The following is a 20039-nucleotide window of genomic DNA, read 5'->3' on the forward strand; positions in this document are numbered from 1 at the left end:
TGTGTGTGTGTGTATGCGTGGGGGGTGTTGACTAAGTGAAATTAATCATTAGAGCTTTTATCTGACTTTCTTCTGTGTGCAACCCAATTATCCTTAATTTTGCAATTACAAATCTAAGAATAAATTAACCCCCTTGGCAATTCCAGTGTTAATGTTGCAGTGCCCTTGCATACACAAGAAAAACAACAACTGCGAGGCCTATTTTTAGTGTTGTTTCTTTCTCAAAAAAAATGTACTCTAGGGCATATGGATGATCCTCTTTGTTTAAAGCATATTCAATAGATATGGAGGCAGAAACATCCTTCTGGAAAGAAATCAAGTTGGAGGGTGGTATTAAAATCCAACAGTGACCAGATCTGCACAGAGCAAACCTGAGTTGTATCGAACCCAGAGAGGCATGCAGGGAGGCCAGGCTCCGCCTGCCTCCAGATCTCTGATCAATAGAAACAACTCAACATTCATCCACTGCTGTCTATCTCACACACAGGCTACAGCGTTCTGGAGGATGCTCGGACTGTAAGGAACAACTTGATTGACGCAAGAAAATAAAAAGGGTATTTAGAGTTCAAAATGTGAAAGAGGGATACTATGCTTGCAATGAATGAATGAGTGGATTATATCATTTTAAAGCAAAGATGTTCCCCCTGTCAATATATTGTCAATAGGGAAACTATTTGTAATGCCACAATTCTTATTCAATTTAACAAAATCACTCACTAAATGATACTATGACCCATGAATAAAATGTATTATTTACTGAAATAGAAACCCTTAGCAACAGGGAACGACCATATGGATAAAAGACTTTATATCATGGTGTATGCAATTTCACATCAGTCATAATCAAGTGCATTTTCTAAAAATGTAGAAACTCTGTATAAATAATTTGACCTGATTGTGAATTAAATATCCAGATACGTCCTCACATTGTTGATCTAACACTGCCGTATACGAGACCTGCTCATCGATTTGCTCATAATGGCCCAAAACAACCAGAGATTTAGGACTCATATTAAAAGCTACGCAGCCAACAGTATGTCATCCTACTTCACAACCCCAGTTAGCAGTTTTGCTCTTGTTCATGTGTGTGCGTCTACCTGGGGTTGGAAGATTGGAACGGCTGCTTGCTGTCCTTGTGGCTGCGTGTCCATATCCATGGTGTTAGGAGCTCTATCCTTTACACCTCTGAGAAAAACAAACACACGAAATAGAACTCCTGGTTAGCCAACCTTTAAAAACTACAGAAAATTCATGACCTCAATCAACTGGACAACTGCTCTCTGTTGTTCAGCACTAAACTATTGAGTGCTGGTTGGAGCGAGGGTGTCCAGTTTCAGCTGAACTGGATCTCACGTCATGCCTGTGGATTTGACACTCTTGTCTTGGTCGCTCTCAAGTTGCCGCATGGCAGAGCAAAAGCAGGCTGCGATATTAATCTGAACAAAGCAGAGATAATGCCACGCTGTATATCCTTGGCATTCCGCCAAGGAACCTTTCATGTGAATTACTGATTATACCAGCATTTACGAAGTTCCACTTCATTTTCTGTTTTCTGAAAAAATATAGGTCACAGAGGTGAGTGTGTTGGGTATGGGCGTATGCCACGGTGCTGTCTAATTGCATGTTCTGGCATGTAGCCTAGAAGCAAGATAATTGCATAAGATACTCCACAACCAGTTGCTTAGCTTTTCCCCACACGTACAACAAACAATATGAAACCTGATTTAATAGTTAATAGTAAATCTTGAGATGTATGATTCCAAACGTAAAATTCACACACGCAATTAGCTTGTGATTCCAGAGTGTCCACTCAGCTTATGCATGTGGGAAGAACGCATTTTGACAGATGCTCTACAGTAGGATCACTTCCCGTGCACACTCTAATGCACATATCATGGCTACATAGCCTGAAAATTAACACCAATTTAATCATAATTTACATATGCAACCATATGTTATCCACAAGTAAACGCATATGTTGGGTGAGGTGTTTGCATGGATTCAAGACACAAAATAAAGCTACGGCCATGTGTGACATATACTTGCTGTGATGCACATGCATTTGCACATACGCTAGTTGAAAACATTAACGAGCAGAAGCAATCGACAGAGGCAGATGAACAATGTTCTAGCTTTGCATGGGCTTTATCTACCAATACAGATTTGGGGTTTGGGTTTAACGATACTGCCACTATCTCTTGCAATGTCTTATTTACATGGATACTGTACATGCATGCAAACACAAATGGACAAAAACACATTAGAGTTTTAAACAAAGCTCGCAACACACTTCACAGTGGGACATTTGCATGTTTTCCACTAGAGCGAAGGCCGTCTGTCTGCAGATCTGTCAGTCTGTCATTTGTGTATTACTAACCGTCTCTGTCGCCTCAAACCTTCCCGGCCAATTAAAAATCCCCTGGCACAATGGAGAGCAGAATTGCACCAAGGAGCTGTCTGTCCCCTGATGTTGTCAGTCCCATTCACTAAAGGTTAATAATGCTAATTAGACATCTGCAATATGCAGAGTATATATATATATATATATATATATATATATATATATATATATATATATATATATGCATGCCACTTTAAGTGCATGTTTGTGTGCGTGTTGGGGGTCTTTAATATGTGCATGTAAGAAAGTATGTGTATGCGTGTGAGCGTGCAAGTATTTTGCACTGTGGCTGGCTTTATTTTTTTTTTATTGGTTCAGCTTTTCTTTCCGGGGGCTCACTGGCCTTCATGTGAGCTTTGAAGCTCATGGAAATAACTGTTTGCACAACACTTTTACTCCTGGGATTACATTGACTATATGCGGAATATTGTTTTCTGAAATTTACATTAAAAGCTTGTTTCAAACAAGTTCAAATCAAATCAAATGTAAAAAAAAATTTTTTTTTTAAAGATTTAAAAGTCCCCACTGCTGGGGGGGAAAGGCAAACTGGAAATACACTGTTAAATGCCTGTTCCTGGTTCTTTTTTATTTATTTAATAAACACACTAAAGAAAAGTAATTTTTCAAAGCCAGCTGTTGCCATGACTTGTGTAAAGGCCTAACGCTGGTTAGGTTGACTAAACGTAGGCTACCAATGACACGATACCCATGTTAATAAATTCGTAATCAATGACAGCATGTCAGCTTCCCAAAGTGTCCCAGCCACAGTGTCCCAAACCAAGCACCACACAATCACCTTAACATTTCAAGTCTATTTGTTATGGTAACAAACGGTATTGCCCGCTACCTGTCCAATAAGATGGTCTATTTCAGTATATTAATTAATTATTTAAAAGTTATTATTAAAAATAGATTTAATATTGTTCCTCCAATCAACACTTACACAATAATTATGTTAATCAGAGTAAAAAAGAAAACTGCAGCCTCAACAATAAGTGTGGACTTTTTCTTCAGCCTGTAATATTTGTCGCTGTGTTTTAATTTGTCCTATTAAGAGAATTTGGAAACATCCAGGATATACTTGGTGAAAATAAGAACAGAGGCTGACTGGGTGGCTGACTAGCTGGGTGTCGTGACATGTTGATTTCGGTGTCACAGGGGCTTTTACAAGTCCCCCACCCGGGCGGCCTTCCTGCCTATTGTAGTGATTATTTGCACTTCAGCCTTGTGTTTTGTTAGATTAGGACTGGCACCCTGACTCCTCTCCCTAACCGTCTTGTGTTTCTGACTGTCTATGTGTCAAAATAACCAGGGGGCATCTTAGCTCCTTGGCATTCTTTCGCCTCCCACATCCCACGTTAACGAGATCAATTAAGACTGCCTTGTTAGATTAACACACACCAGGAAACAGCACAATTAACAAAGCTAACTCAATCAAATGAGGCACGGTCACACTCTCAGGGCTCCCATTCACACACAGTTCAAGTAATGTGCAACCCATCAAAAGCAACGCCTTGTCCTTGTGTCCGGACAAATCTAACAACACACAGATTGATTTAAACTTTCTTCACGTGAATCTTAATGCTACTAAATCTCTCACTCTCCATAAACCCTGCTACAATGTTTCTCTCATCGTCTCTGATCCACAAAAGGTCCTGCTCTCATCACAGGAAGGAATTGTTGACTTCCAAAACATTTGGTGGGCACAAACAGCAATGGAAACTTAAGTCTGCTGGCCTTTCTGTCGGGGAAGAGGAGAGATGGAGGCCGGTTGGCTAGGATTTTGGCAGCAGTGGGGCAGCAGCAGCTAAAATCTAAATCCCCCAACTATTCATAGATGCATGTGTGAGACTAGTTCAGAGCTTTGGTCTGAGACAGCTGCAAATATTCAACAGGGTAGATCCATATTTAGAGAGTAGAGAGAATCAATACAGGTCAAATATGTGAATACACAATACACTCATACTTAAAATCATAATATATACATTTTAAGTCTCGAGTGTTAGCATCTAGACTTGTGTTTTAGTGCCGTTGCTGTCATTTTGCAGCTGAAAAGTCACAATTGTATCACACTATTAATTTACTTAAAAATAATAATAATGTCTACAAATAATCCCCAACAACTCTCACCATTTCCATTATGGTTTGGCTGACAGATGTGAAAGTATAGTTTCTTTGCAGATAGAAATTGGAGCAAGTTGGTTGCAAGAACACCATTTGACAAACTGATGGTTGTTTTTCTGTTGAGCATCCAGACCACCAACCACTCAGTGTAAACAAACACTGTTTTCTGACTGTGTTCCATCTAATGTGAGACTCCAGCCCGACATTCTCACAGCAGGCTCAATCACACGTAGGTAATTAAATGCTTGAGAAGGGAAGGAAGAAACAGTGAGGAAAAAAAAGGATATTAACAAGACTATTCAGCAATTTTCTGTAAACATTCTTCTTTGTTCTCACACTTGCAGCACACATCTGATTTGTTAATTCGCTCTTCTCCTACTCACGACACATCTCCATCTCTCATTGTCTTCCTATTATACTCATCTCAAATCTGTGATTTTTAAAATTGTTTTATTTTCCTGTGACATAAGCTCTATCGCACACTATACTGTGGAAAACTCTACAGCCTCTGCTAAACAAGAAATAGACTCTTTCAGTAAAGAGTAACTTTAAGCTACAGTTCCCCTGACGGCCATAACATGCTGGCTCCATTCGTAAATCCAACCGTAATTAAAAGGGGCACTTCAGCGATTTATGTATTGTACTTTCATAAAGTTGGGGGACTCATCTGATGACATCATGAAGGTTTTTTATTTCAAACTTGAGATCTGGAGATCCCTCCAGAGCGATGAATGACATTATACAACCATTTCTCAGGCTGAGTCGTGCTTTGTCCTCATGACGAGTAAAACTGAACTTCATGAACAAAATCAGTGTGCCCTTTTAGGCCAATGGAAAAATCCCCTTTTTTTCCCTTGTACTTCTCTTGATTTACAAAATCATTTACACACAAAGTTGAATCTCTTTTAATGGAATCTGTTGTGGAGCATTCTTGCTTGAATAATGGATGTCTCTGCTTGTCACAGTCAGGCTATGCTATGCCAACAAAGTGCTACTCAGGCTTTTTCTTCTATCTGTTTCTGTACAACCAACTGGTCAAAAATATTTTGCCATTGGCTATTTTTAAAAAGGGATCATTAATCTTCCTTTATTAATTAAATCAGAATTTCAGAACAAAAATGCACCAAGAAACAGATTATTCCGATGCCGACACTTTTTTTATTAAACTCACTGATTGCATTAAACAAACATTCACTAGAAAATTGTTTGCAACTTTATAATTTCTGTCATCACTATGATCATTAGTTTTCTGCTCAACCTTATAAAAAGCGCTCTGAAAAAGAAGACACAAGTTGTCAACACAGTGGACTACAAGGCGTCCACACTTGATATGAGAGAGCACATCTTCAGTCCACTGGTTCAAAACTGAGCGAGGAAAGGCACAAACGAGAAAGGGCCAGCAGCGCTAGAGCAGGGCCGAGTGGGACAGATGCACAACTGAGAAAAATGTCAGGAGAGGAGAAAAAAAGAAGCTTGCTAGCCCTGATGTGTTCATGGTCCTGTGAGAGACAGTGTGGAGCTGTTGGCACTGGCTTTAGTTCCACTTTAATCCACATTTTCTCCCTTCTGCATTATTCATTTAAAACAGAGGAAGAGGAAAACCAAAGACTGCCTTGATCTACCTTTTTATAATCGGCTCCCAAACTGTGAGGGACGGGGGGACGGGAGACGGGGGGGGGGGGGGTGCTGGAATTAAGCAGTCCCAAAGACAAGGGTGCTAAATCAGCTCTCAATCCCAGGACAATAAATATGAACACAGACTGATATGAGTAGAGAAAAGTATGGGCAAGAAAGAAAGTGTGAAGAGAGGGGTCGGAAGGGGGGATTAAAAAAGAAGAGAGACGAAAAATATAATGTGACACTATCCGGCCTGGGTATAGGATGTGAGGGAATCAAAGCCACCTTTGAGGAGTCGGAAGACGACAGTGAAAGTGCTAGAAGAGTGGTGTCCATGATTACAAGAAGTGGAGAAATCTTTGAGTCTGTGCTCATGAAAGCCCACCCCAGGCCTCCTCTGAAACCCCTGCTTGACTAACACTGATGACACAGAAAGAGAAAAAAAAAAAGAGAGGAAGAGAACCACTAATGATGGAGGGGTCCGGATACTACAGAAGCAGCGCACTCTCCAATTCATTTTAATCACAATTCAAAAATCATTAGCCTAAATGTGTGAGCACTCGTGTTCCTTGGACTACGAGCCGAGAGAGAGACCGAGAGTGGGAGAGGACCAATTACACCTCAGCATGTGAGCCAGTCTTTGAGTTAGACGGTCCAAGACTCAATGGAATACCAAATGAAGAGGGGAAACTTTATTGTCCCTGAATCTAAAAGATAAAAAGGGAGAAACCTTTGAAAATAGACTTTGCAGAGCCAACCAAACACACTACGGAGTCAAATCATTTAGACTTTTCCGTTCCCCAAATCTGGCGACAAAAGCATAAAGTTAATCAGGGTGCAACTCAGCATGAGAATATTAAAGAATCTCTAACAGTCATACAGAGGACCCAAACAACAACACTGACATCAAACAGGATTCATTATTCAATGGGCAAAACATGGCTGGATTGATGGCTAGGTCTCTTTCAGACTGTATCTGATCAAACTCAATGTGGCTTTTCAGGCTCTTCCAACTAAAGCCTGACCAAAACTGGATTTTTGAGGAATACAGAAATCAATGTTTGAGAGTCCATACAAAATCTGATAACAATATTGTTATTGTGGTACCCTATGTTGTAAACACAGAAAAAAAGCATACATGTTTTATATGGATGCCATATTTTGGTTATAAAAAAATTGTAGCTGTGTTTAAAAAAAAAAGATATGTATGCTTCTGAGCTGGACACTTCACAGTTGAAAAATAAAGAGACAAAGAGGCAATTAGGGAGTCATGGCGTGACTTGGCCGAGAGACGTGACGGACTAAACGTCTGTCTAAGCTTGTTGTATGTCACAATGTGCATGATGTCATCGGGAAGGAGGTGCTAGGAAACGAGTTCCAGGAACAAGAACGTAAGTAAAAATCGCTCCACCTCGCAGCACCAACAACATCATTCTTCGTTCACTCCGCCATGTCGTGCATGCATGGAAGAGAACTCGGTGCCTCTACTGGTCAAAGTCAAAGACGTGAGGGATCACGTCGTGGGAGGCAAAGACAATCCTAACAGGCTATTCTTTCTGTCGGGGTGTTGAGAGGCGCCCCAGATGTGGAGTCAGTTGTCGTTCACAATGAGGAGACGCTACACAGGATAAATCGATTGTTGGGCCCGATGCCCATTGTCATTCCTGATCCAAGTAGACACCCTGCGTCTGCCAGGCCCAGTTATACACAGGCTGATATTGTGTAGTCTGGACCCAGTCTTACCTATTGGCAGACCTAAATACCTGTCCTCAAATTAGCTTAAACTGGTTGGTATTTCAGTCGGTCAGACTTACCCGTCTGGCGCTCCCTTCCAACTACTTGTTAGCGTGTCTGGAGGTAAGTTTGACATGAAGAGGCATGCAGTATAAAAAAGCTGTGCTTTGGTGTTTCTGCTCTGTAAGTGTAATAATATATTTGTAGAACTCAGACCTTCACCCTCTCCCTTGTGGAGGGAGCATAGCAAAATGATAAAAAGGGGAATTAAGACATGAAAACTGCTGCGGTCCATGGGGACACTCCAAGGCCAGTGATCCATAATGCTGCTTGCTTACTATTTATAGTGCTCCTTTACATTTTTCACTTTCATATTTTTATAGGCTAATGATTATTTCACTGCAGAAGTAAATAGCACAGCACAAATCGCCTGGGCTTCATGTGAGGCCTAAATTGATTTATTCCCCAACAATTAAAATAAACTAGCGCAGTGCTCTGCTCCAGAGTGTGTACATTTCCCCTACTGGGGTATTTATAAAACACAACTACACTTGCACCTGACCTTCCATGATCCAGTAATCCTATGAAAACCGGACCCCCTCTTGCCTTTATCTGTGTGTGTCTTCCTGCACATGCACACCTGCACTCTTGTATCCCCCTCAGTCTTTCTTTCGCATTTTGAGCCAATATGTTTAGTTAAGATGTCCTCCATTGAGAGAAGATCTCAAGGACATGCAGGTGTCAGCCACTCTACTCTGCTCTTCTGTGCTCTGTTGCTCCCGTGTGTTGTCGACCCGAGCTGGCACGTGGCTAAAAGCCCAGGCCACCTCTCTGCTCTATTGTCCTGCCCACTCTACAGCAGCACTGGCGGCTCCCTTGTGGTGAGGGGCCCTTTGTTGCCAGCCTGTCACTTCAGCAGGTGCCTTACAGTAAAAGGCAGGAGCCAGCCAGCATTGCTACGTTAGCGCGGCGCACCGTTTGATGTGCTCATTTCATCAGCCGGAGACGGCAGCCAAGGAGGATGCTAATAATCACTTGAAAAACAAAAACATTCCAATCAGTCTTGTAAACGATAAACTCCAATTTCAATGATAAAAGAAAAGTGACAGACAGCCATGGTACCAGTCAAAAAAAGATCACCAGCCACACTACCCCTCTCTCTTCTTTTTTTCCCTCACTACCCCTCCCCCTCTTCGCCTAGGTGAAACAAATTAATTCTGTCAATCACTGCAAACAAACAAGGTATAATGACAAATTGCTGACTGTCTAAGGAAAGACAAAATTGTGTGGGCAAAGTATGCAAAAACAGAGCTGCATTTAAGACAGCTGTGTGATCCCTCAGAAACCAGCTTAGTGTGCGAAGGAGCAGGCTGTGTGAAGCAGAGAACCCCCCCAGGCGTTCAGGAGAGGGGACCCTGGGGGTTTGGACTATGCTGGCACACCCTCACTACATTCACAGCCGTTCAAAATGCCATATCACTATCACACCTCAGTTAAAATAGAAACCGAATGCTAAATATGTAAAGAAAATCATGAACACTGAATTTAGCTGATCAAGCTGCAAGTGATGTTTTTAAGAGGTTTGAGGGACTAATCATGGTTGTAACTCCAGCCCACAACGGTTTGAGAGCATAATTACAACTTTTAGGGTCCCACATTAAGTGCACCATTATAGAGGAAATGTTTGAGTGTTAACATATAGGTCCATGTCAACACAAACAAAATTAACTATGTGGGTCTGATTTAGGGCTGCGAATGTCTAATTTTTTGCAACCGCGAAAAATATGTATCCATTTATTTTAGCGCATTAAGTGTTGAGGGAGTTTGCATGTGGCACTTTAATGTGAAAACCCAAGCATCACATCACATGAAGGCATTGTATAGCGGGCCCCTCTATATGTCCACTCTTCTACACGGAAATACCTTTATACTGAAGCTACCACACAAAACAAGAGTGGAGGGAAAAAGGCCCATATCTATGATTATTTAGTTATTCAAGCAGCTGTTTCGGGTATTTCTAAGAGCAAACCTCTCAGTTCATCTGAACATTTGAAACATAATATCCACACCCAGATTTGCACATGCATGACGAAGATCCCGAGGCTTTAGGTTACATTAGTGCTCTGTGGCAACAACTCACGGTCTTTCACAATGCAAAACAGAGCATTGCAGAGCAGAGCAGAGCTCCGAGTGCTCCAGGACCAATAAGGGCTTTGTTTGTTAGCCATGTCACTGACTGACCACCGAATTAGCTTCATCACCTCTGGCACCAGGATATCGGATGTGACATTCTGTACCACAGGGATGTGGCTCTGTTTGTCTGCAAGGCTAGAGGGCTTACAGTAATACAAAATAAAAACTAAAGACATAAAATAGGGACATATGAAAAATAAACAAGGGAGTGCTAGACTCACTTGTTTTGTTCTGTTCTAAATAAAGGATTGTTGTACAGCGCATTTCCACAAAGAGTCTGGTCTTCATCAGTGCAGCTGATTTCTGAAGCATAACCTTGTGATCATACTAACAGGAGTCAACAGATGAGAGCTTCATCATCTACACAGTGTTCAGATTCTGAAATGACATTAGCCTTCCTTGTCCGCTATTAATATCTATAAAGGAGGAGAGGAAGCTGCAAAGAAGGAGGCAGCCAGACATGGCCCATGTCAACTGAAAATTGCATAAAAACAAACAACCAACAGATACAGAAATTAGCATGTGATGTGGGACAAGGCTGTTGCTACAAACACTCAATAAGGCATTTGTTCACACAATAAAATTAAAGTACAATAGGTGTAAATATATTACAAAGCTACAACAACATTTCAATCCATTTTCATTCCAAACCAGCATTAGTGCCTTCGACCTTGAATGCAGGTCTGGCTGTGACTGGGTTCCAGCACAGCAATGATAAAGCAGCAAGTGCTGACCCATCTCTGTGTTGTTTGGAGATGATGAGGCCTGTCATTAAACCATTAAAAAATACATCTGGTAAATGTACTACAATTTCCTTTCACAAAACCAGTCTCTCATACTCCCTTCAAGCAGGTTTTTCTCCTTTCTCCCTGGATAGTTTGAAGCAGTTACCCTGCGTCAGCATCGAAGTTTGTCTAAGAGGAAATTACCAGAGCAAGATGTCTAAGTCATTAGTAATGTGAGAGGAGCAGTTCCCAGGCATGTCTTGTTACATAGTTGAGTGCTAGCGTGAGGGCTAAGGGCTCGTATTGGGGCTTTTCTGGGCCCAAATCGCTTACTCTGTGGGGCACAGGGGAAGAGGACCACAACCCTATAGCATCTCCACGGTCACTAATGGAAATATCCAAGACTCTGAATCCCAAAAAACTTTGCTTAACCAATGAGGAGAGAGGGAGATACCAAAACACATAGTGTAAGTCCACACATTAATGTAATGCACATAACCGCACACACAAACCTAAAACTGGATGCATATACTGAACACATACCAATAGTGGTCCCATGGGAATGTGGCTCCACAAAAATCAAGCTTGGCTCCGACTCTGGTTTGGTGTCATCAGCCTGCTGTGGCTTCTGTGGTGGGCCCCGCTGGCTGCCGCTGCCGCTGCCACGCACGCACGCACACACGCACACACGCACACACGCACACACCTCTAACCAGATCCAGAGCACTGCTACTCAATCAGAGGTCAAATACAGTACAATTGCTGCATATGACTGTGTGTATACACCCATGATGTTGTCATACTGCCAAAGAGAATCACTCCTTACTATGAGACATACAATAACGCAACTACTTCAGTTGATTCCAGTAGCGCAATTTATCCTGGCTTAGGATCACATCACATCATAGAGGACTCGGGTTGACCACATCTGTAAATCTACGAAGCAAAGCTAAATTAATAGTTAAAGGTAGATTTTGTTTTTCAAGGTTTTGAATTTGGGATATAAAAAAATAAAAAAAAGAGCTGTGTGATGATTATTAACAAGGGCACAGGCTGGCGCGCATTGTTCATTTCTAGACATATGGCTCTGTCTTGATGAGGAGGTGTATCTTTGAGGAAAAAACTTGGGACTGAAAATAAATCAGGAATAACGTGACTATATAAAAAGACAGTAGTCATATTTGGAATGGGTACTTGAAGAAAAGAAAATCAGCTGGCTTCTATTTCTTTACTTACAACTTCTATTACACATCAATATTCTGTTTTCTGTGTATAGCAATGAAGTGAGAAATGAGGCTTATTCTACTGTTTCACTCACTTGAAATTGCTCCAAGAAGTCAAAAATGTGTATTATTATAATTTTGTATAGAAAAGTACTAACTTGTGAGCACAACATATGCATAGGCAGACACACAAATGCACACACAAGAAGTTCTAAGCAGTTTTTTTATTTTTATTATTCCTCAGGCACTCATCCTTCTTTGCATGAGTGCATCACCCGGCACACCGACAGAGCATCCCAGTATGTGTGCAAGTGGATGTGTAAGGAACTGAAGATCGGAGAATAGCGTTACCCCTAAGGGGTCTCACCTCTCTCGATTCTCGCCCTCCTCCCTTATCCCTCCTCTCTACTCTGTGCCTGCAGGGATTTCCCTTTTCACTTCAGGAGAGATGTCAGACCTGTTTCACCATTCCTCACACAGAGTCTGGACTCTGCCCTGTAATCATCCAACATCTGTAAAAATCATGAAATCAGCCTCATTTCTAGATATCAGGGCAGAGAGAAGCTTAACAGAGCCAACGCTATATCCAAATGCATCCAACTCATCTTCAAAACACAGTTTTTGTATATTGTAAACAGCCATTTCATCCAGCTCATAATAGCAAATACAGTCTCTTAACCATCCTTTTCTTTTTGGGTGTCCCCATTGTTGATTTTTAGGAGAGAAATTGGGTACATTTGCCAAATCTAGTTGAGATTTAGCAGGTAAATCATACACTTAATTAAGAGCCTGCTAACTAGAAATACAGAGTTTGGTGAAGCTCCAGAACCAAAATCATACATGTTATTTACTAGATATTTAATCCAAAGCATTATTTAGGAAGGAGTGACAATGTATGTATGTATATCAGTTGAGAAATATGTCAGTTCAACTGAAAATGCAGAGGAAGACAGAAGTATTTCAAGAAGAAAGAGAGCAAGAGAAGAGAGATCGAGAGAAAGCTCCACAACAGGGGTCGAAAGCAGATAAACCAGATAGGTCTTCCCTGCCTCCTTCACATATCCGAATATTAATATTAATGAAACTTCTTGTCCCCCGAACCCCCTCCCTCTGTTTTTCCCCCTCAGACGATTTGAACATGAAAAACTTAAAAAGCGCAAATTCCAGGAGTTGCGTATCACAGTTTGACCCGGAGCCACACAGCAGACACCAACCATGACAGACTTGCTGTTCAAAGCAAGCGGGAGCTGCTTTCATCAGGCGATCCTGTTTTTCTTTTTTTCTTTTTTACAGTGTGACACCACCAGCCTATGCCATCTGCCTTTTTCTAAAATCAGAACTTCAAGATGTGCTTCCTGCATGTGCGTTGTTTTTAGGTGGGCTTCACAACCAAGGCCCAGCGCCACGCAGGCATTTGCTACTTGCGGACTGCTGTTTACAGCCAAACCCCGCAGAGAGGCGCGATGTTAAATATTCACTGTTAAACTGTCAAGCCAGAACTGGTTGGGAACAAAGCCAGGCATTCACAGTATGGTTGAATTGTATGCCCCCATCTCTTCAAACACACCCCAACCAAATCAATCATGTTTCCTCCACCCAATCGAGAATGAGACCAGCCTACTTCCCTCCTCCTGCCACGCACCCACTTCCTGAGATGCCCAGACTACCAACGCCCACTTTATTAAGCCCTTTTCAAATCCTTTCTCCTCCATGCATACTTACAGTTAATTTTCTTTATCATGAATCCAACACAAAAATACATACATGCACATAATTTGCACTTAAACGACACCTCTGCTCTAGGCCTGAGTAAATTACTGCTGACTTCTGATGCCTGACTTCAGACATCTGTAAAATATTTTTATTCTGTGCCCCAATACCGCACTGGCAAAGGTCTCTCATCCTTGGCTTGGCAGGACTTCTGACGGAGCCAGCCGGCAGCGCCATACAGGCCTAACCCCTGCTGCTGCAGCTTCCTGCTGCTCTGAGGAAGTCAGGCTGCCTGCCTCCCATTGACTGTGGGCCAGGCTGGGCAGGGAGGAGGAGGCTGAGGGGAGGCCCCGGGTAGAGATGACCCCCAGGGAGGAGAGCAGAGCAGAGGCAAGAATGGGGGACACATTAAGAGTCACAGAGGTTGAGGGGTGGGAAGAAGTAGTAAAGAAACTAAATAGGGAAGAGGGGGTGCTGGTAATAAAGGTGAAGTGTCTATGACGGGAGGCAGTAATACATGAAGAGGAGAAGGGATGGGTGGCATGGTAGTAGAACGGGAGCAAGACAAAGGAGCTCACGTGCAGGTTAGGCAGCAGGAGTTGAGAGGAGCTTCTCATTATGATTCCTCTTCATGCCCCCAGGCCTTGACCACAACCTCAAAGCCCCTGGCCAAACCAAGAGACCAGGGAGACCACGGAAGACAGCTGTGAGTCAGGGTACAAACACGGGCCAAAGAGGGGGAGAAAGATGTCCCCGGCACCCAAACGAGGCAGTGGGAAATAAAGAGACTGATAAAACAAAAAGAATATGGATTTCACTTTTTTTGCCTGTGATCCAAATCATTTAAGCGGTATTAATCTATTGGAAGACCAATCTGATATTTAGAGTTTTCTACATAATACAGCTACAGAGTGGATTTGTGATGATACATGTATTAGCAATTAGCTGTCAAATGCATTATGTCTGCATTGCATTTAGAAAGAAATCACAATCTTTCCTTTTAAAGTCTCCTCTGGTATTATGTATAGTGCCCAATTATATGTTGTATACCATCCATGGAGAAAGGAACTATGTATGGAAGTGTGAAAAATGGACAAAACATAATGCTGAAAAAAAAAATCTATCTTTTTTTGTAACTGCTAATGGCTCAGCTCTCTTTCAGTGGACGCACAATGACGATGTGAATATCATTAATTTAAACTGTTAACAGTTCAGTAGCTACCAAGACTGTGCGTTACTTCTTTTTTTCCAGGCCTGTAAGGGAGAGCACAGAGGCAAAGTTAACAGATGCTATACCCCGAGTGCAATGGGTAAAACAGATACTGATCAATTAAGAAAGGCCTCAGCTGGCCCTAGACCTAGATCAACACGCAACATCACCAGAAATGAACAAAGATAAGAAACAGAGCAATGTCCCTGGCTTTTCACACTGAAAAGGAGGCTAAAACAGACAAGATGCCTCCAAATGTGCTCTCTTCTGCAGCAAATCCCGTGTGAAACATTAAGACTCATTTGTGATGAGGTTGGAACAAACGCCGATAGCAAGCAACACAAAACCTTCCTCCCTCATTCTGTTCATGAGTGCAAATTCATTCTGCTTTTGTCTCATCTCTTGACAAATGCATACTGTCACTGTCACTGATGTGGTGTTTACAGTGGCATATAGCATCTTGTAATTATTCTGTGAAAGTGAATGTGTATCCTGAGGGATCTGTATTTTTTTGTGTGTGGATAATCAAAAGAGAAAGAGAGGGGACGATAGGAGAGTGATCTCCAATAAAAATAGGACGATGCTACTGGAGAGCCATATTTCCCGCACAGTTCACAATATGCCAACATATATTTAGTGGCTTTGTTTAGATGGCACCAAACAGCAGCTTATTCCTCAACATGCAGTAACCTACAGACACAGTTCATATATAATAGGTATTGGATAGCTATGGTATACTATACTACAATACTAATGCATGAGCAGTCAGTCCACAAATAGCCTGACTAAAAGGTGCAAAATGAGAAAAGAATCAGTGTAACAAATAACTATAACAGCCGCATTACACAGCTATTTTAGTCAAGTCAGTGCCGCTAAATAATTCAAAAAGCTAACAGCATGCTATTTCTGTCAGTACATCAAAATTATTGAAATGTTGAAACCTCTCCTGTATGCACTTTGGAAAGGCAAATTCATATTTAATCTTTTTTTCTTCCCAGAGTATGTGGGAAAAAAATGCCTTTTATGGTATTGCTTTTATTAATCATAATTTCATTCCAAATAGAGTTGTTTCATTTAGAGAAAGATTTCAGACCACAATTGTAAAAAGAAACATAAATAAAACATGAATAAAAGCTTTTTCCGACACCCTTTGTATTGTGTGGTTTTGGCATACGCTGACCAAAGGGCACTGTAAGCATTTCATAAACTTTAAACAGGGTCCTAGGTCAGTAATTTTTGAGTTTGCATATCTTTGCAGTCTGTTTCCCCCTGAGCACTACAGAGCCCATTGAGAAAAGGCATCAATGCTACAGAGAAATTGAGAACTTTCACGTGACATGGGGAGCCGCAAGGCATCCTCAAAGGATATGTGAATGCTTGAAACATCAGTGACCCTTCATAAGATAGAAGGGAGATGGATTTGAAAAATATTGACTGGCTGTTTGAGGGGAGAATAAGGAGCTGCTTAGACAGACCACTATTATTGCCAAAGACCTTACTCTAAACTCTAACCAAACTGAGCCTGGTAAGGAAAGACTCAACTCTAAATACTTCTGGGAAGGTATAAAGCTTGTATTTTCCTGCTTTTTATTATTTCATAATGCCACAACTAATCACAAAAGAAAGTACACCAAACAAGCCTATATCCTAAGCAGTGATCTGCTACCTTTGCCAGCATCATTTCTGTACAAATGCTGAGCCAAGGTCTTTGACATCATGCAAAAGACAGTGTTTAATGTAGCTCAAAAATGGCCTTAGGAAGCATCTTCCTTTAAATATGCTTTGGAAAAAGAAAAAAAAACATAGCTAACATTTTTTGTTCTTTATGAAAGCCAAAGGCAAGATGACTGTTAAAATGGTCAGATGACAAATGTCTCATCTGATCTTTAATCCAGCAGAGGGGCTAGCTCCAGGGCTAAAACAGGAAACTCTCACTGAATAGAGCGATTTAGTCAATTCCACTGTGCTAAATCACTGCTTTGGGTGCAGCACATTTCTCCACACCAATGAATGGCATTTTAGGTCTCACTCAGAATGTCCTCGTAGTAGAAACTAAAGTCTAGCTGTTTATAATGGCCGAGGCGGCCAATATGTATTCATGTGAAGCCAAGCTAAATCAGTAAAAGCTTGGGAAATATAAAGTACATCTGTAACCCTAACCTTCCTTAGAAAGCAAACTTCTTTCTCATGTGATAATGGCACACCATCAGTGCCTCTTCCAATAATCCAGTAATCTAGCATGTGAAGGAAAAAAGTATTTTGGATGAAAAAATTCCCCTTACAATATTCTTCTCTTTCAGATTTGATCAGGCTAAACATTATTCATCATTGCTGCGGTCAACCCTTTCTTGTCTTATTAAATACTTTATTAAATACAAACAATACAACAAGGTAAAATAATTAAGTTTTGCCCGAGGCTGTGAAAAGTAATCCACCTCTCATCAGCTGAAATTCAAAGCGGGATATACTGGCAGAAGAGTCTGATACTATACACCACAGAGTCTGATGCAAATTTGGCAGCCATTTGCTGATCATCCGGTTAATGACACATTCCTTGATAGTCAACTTCACAGAGCCAGCCGGTGTTCATCTCTCCATCACCTGATGACGCTGGCAGACTCAAGCCTGTTGTCTTTGACGATGATCGAATGTGGCAACAGAGAAGTGAGTAATAATTGGGTCAACAAGGTATGTCAGTTCCCACTAACTCTTGTCTGAGTCATCTCTCTACAGCGTAGCCAAATGTGATAGTATGACGCCTGAAATATTTGGCTGTGATAGGCAGCGACAACAACATGGCATGACATACTGTTTCCCCCCTATGCGTGACCCCCAAAACAGTTTAGGCCTCGGAGAAAGGCTCATTTATTAAATGTATATTATCATTATTATGATAGATGAGCCACTCAGGTCCAAATGTTTTGCAATAACCATTATGACTCACAAAAAAAAGCAGTAAGTCACACACAAACACTTTCTTCCCAAAAAATGCTTCTTGATTTATTTTTCAATCAAATAAACCTTAAAATGGCTGTGCTTTCACACCTCGCCTACCTGGTTCGGTAAAACGTACTCAGGTTCTTTCCCCAGTTAGTACAGTTCGTTTGAGTTGGTGTGAAAGCAGGCAATCAAATCCTGGTGCAGACCAAACAACCGATTCACTTGAAAATGTGTGTGTCTTGTTCCGCTTCCAAGCAAACTCTGGTGTGATTTGTTTGTGGTGCGAGAGGATACAAACCAACCACAGGATGTTATAACATATATGTGATTGTAGCATAATATCAATAGCTAAACTACTGATGAATCCATCCATGAAGCGATCTTATAATTGATCAGTAGCAGGCCAATGTACCACACATAGTCCTCGCTTGTAATCCCACATCAATCTGACAGCCTCTCAACTTCCAGCAGGTCTTGAAGTCTGCTTGAAGATTAAGTTATCGCCCAAACTAATACTAATACTTGAATAGCACCACACTGCAACATTTACAGAATGAGGTATGAAGTAACACTACGTGATAGTGACGCACAGTCAACCGACAAGCAAGTCAAAGTCACCAACTTCACCCTCACATCATCACGTATACCTGACTCATTGGCTTTTAAACTTTCTCTTTCTCTAAAGATCAAGTAGATGAGCAGCAAGTGTGGTCAACTAACTTATGGGCCTGTATATTTAGAATGGAACAGCTTGGGGTCATCTGTTGAATCCATCCACATATATATATATATATATATATATATCCAAGCTAGAGTGTAACAACAGAGGAAATACAGATATGTTTTAAAGTGTCACAGAAATGTAGTCTCATCTTTAAGAATAAAACCTATAATTGCATAAGAAAGGCCATATAAGGAAGCAAGTAAGCAAGTGTGCGTGTAATATAACAACACTGTAGCATGGCATTAGTACGTGGATACTGTCGTGTTTCCACCACAAATTTAAATACATGGCTTCACAGCTAAGTTGAAATAATGTCGTTACAGCGTCGTTAACTCTAAATGACAACGACGTCATTTCAAGGTAACGAAAGTTAGCAATGTGGCTAACATGCTAAGCTACCTAGCGAACTTCGTAGAAACTTTTTTCAAGTGAGTGTCAAGAAAAAACAACAGTAACGGTGACACCGTGTGAGCTAAGCAAGCCCGTTAAACCAAACTCGAGCTCAAATAAAATGTGTGTCGCGTCAACAGTTTAGGTTAGTTAGGCTCGCTGGCCGTCCAACGTAATGTTAGTAACAATGAGTTCACTGTCAGCTAACGGTGTCTCAGTTCTTACCAGGAAGTGGGACTCTGTTGCTAAGCTATTCCTCCTTCACGTTGGAAGTTTCTCCTAATGGTTATGGCGGTTGTCTTTGTTTTCACTCTCCCTTTTCTCCCCAAGGTCGCTCCTAAAAGTGGACTCGGCGGGCCTCTCTTCTTACGTGGCACCGTATGAAAACCGCAGAAAAAAGTTTTTTTCTTTCGGAGAGAGAGAGAGAGAGAGAGAGAGCGAGACAGCTCGTGTGCTGGAGAGCCAGTCGAGAAGTGTACGTGTTTTCAGACAGTGTCTGCACTAGGCCCCTCTCACCGCCACACTCCTGACCCGTGTGCCAGTAATGTAAACAACCCAGCATTCCCGGAGCGCAGGGGAGGGGCAAATGTCAGCGAGTGGAGGGAAGCTGTCAAATACCGCGAGATCCAACAGAGAAACTCAAACCAGCGCCGCTCCTTTCTTCCCTTTAAACGTGTATGGAAAGTTTCCGTGGTATTTATTGAAAGATAGGACATGCTAATGTTGAGAGACAGTTCATTCTTAACGTGACGTCCATCAGCCTGCTAGCTTTTGGCGGAGCGTTCAGCTGAAGCTCATATGTTGACACAGTGGAGTAACTTCACAGTACAGGGCCACAAGATAATGACTAAAAGCAGCACCAATCCGAGGGGATTAGTGTTGCAAATTCGCGTGACACAGTTGCCACAAATAATTAATGTGCAAGCATCAATTTAATTTAGACAGAGATTAAGCCAATTTTAACTTTATATATATATATATATATATATATATATATATATATATATATATCAATTATCAATTATTGACCATGGAAATAGCAATTTGG

At 41.4% G+C, this 20039-nt stretch overlaps 1 protein-coding gene across 4 annotated transcripts in view; it reads right to left on the reverse strand.

The window, feature by feature from the left end:
- nek7 (NIMA-related kinase 7) overlaps window positions 1-19560 on the reverse strand; it is a 53807-nt gene extending 34247 nt beyond the window's left edge. Inside the window, exons 1-3 of one of the 4 annotated variants that reach the window (XM_034529998.1) lie at window positions 19217-19560; window positions 11338-11453; window positions 1098-1185 (exon numbers count right to left, since the gene is read on the reverse strand). In XM_034529998.1, the coding sequence (XP_034385889.1) occupies window positions 1098-1157 (60 nt within the window). In that variant the 5' untranslated portion in view covers window positions 1158-1185; window positions 11338-11453; window positions 19217-19560. The remainder of the gene's footprint in view (window positions 1-1097; window positions 1186-11337; window positions 11454-19216) is intronic. The other 3 variants (XM_034530000.1, XM_034529997.1, XM_034530001.1) reach the window with 3 other exon arrangements.
- Between the last annotated feature and the right edge of the window lie 479 nt (window positions 19561-20039).

The sequence above is a fragment of the Cyclopterus lumpus genome, chromosome 4 (genome assembly GCF_009769545.1).
Source record: "Cyclopterus lumpus isolate fCycLum1 chromosome 4, fCycLum1.pri, whole genome shotgun sequence".
In the NCBI taxonomy this organism is placed as follows: Eukaryota; Metazoa; Chordata; class Actinopteri; order Perciformes; family Cyclopteridae; genus Cyclopterus; species Cyclopterus lumpus.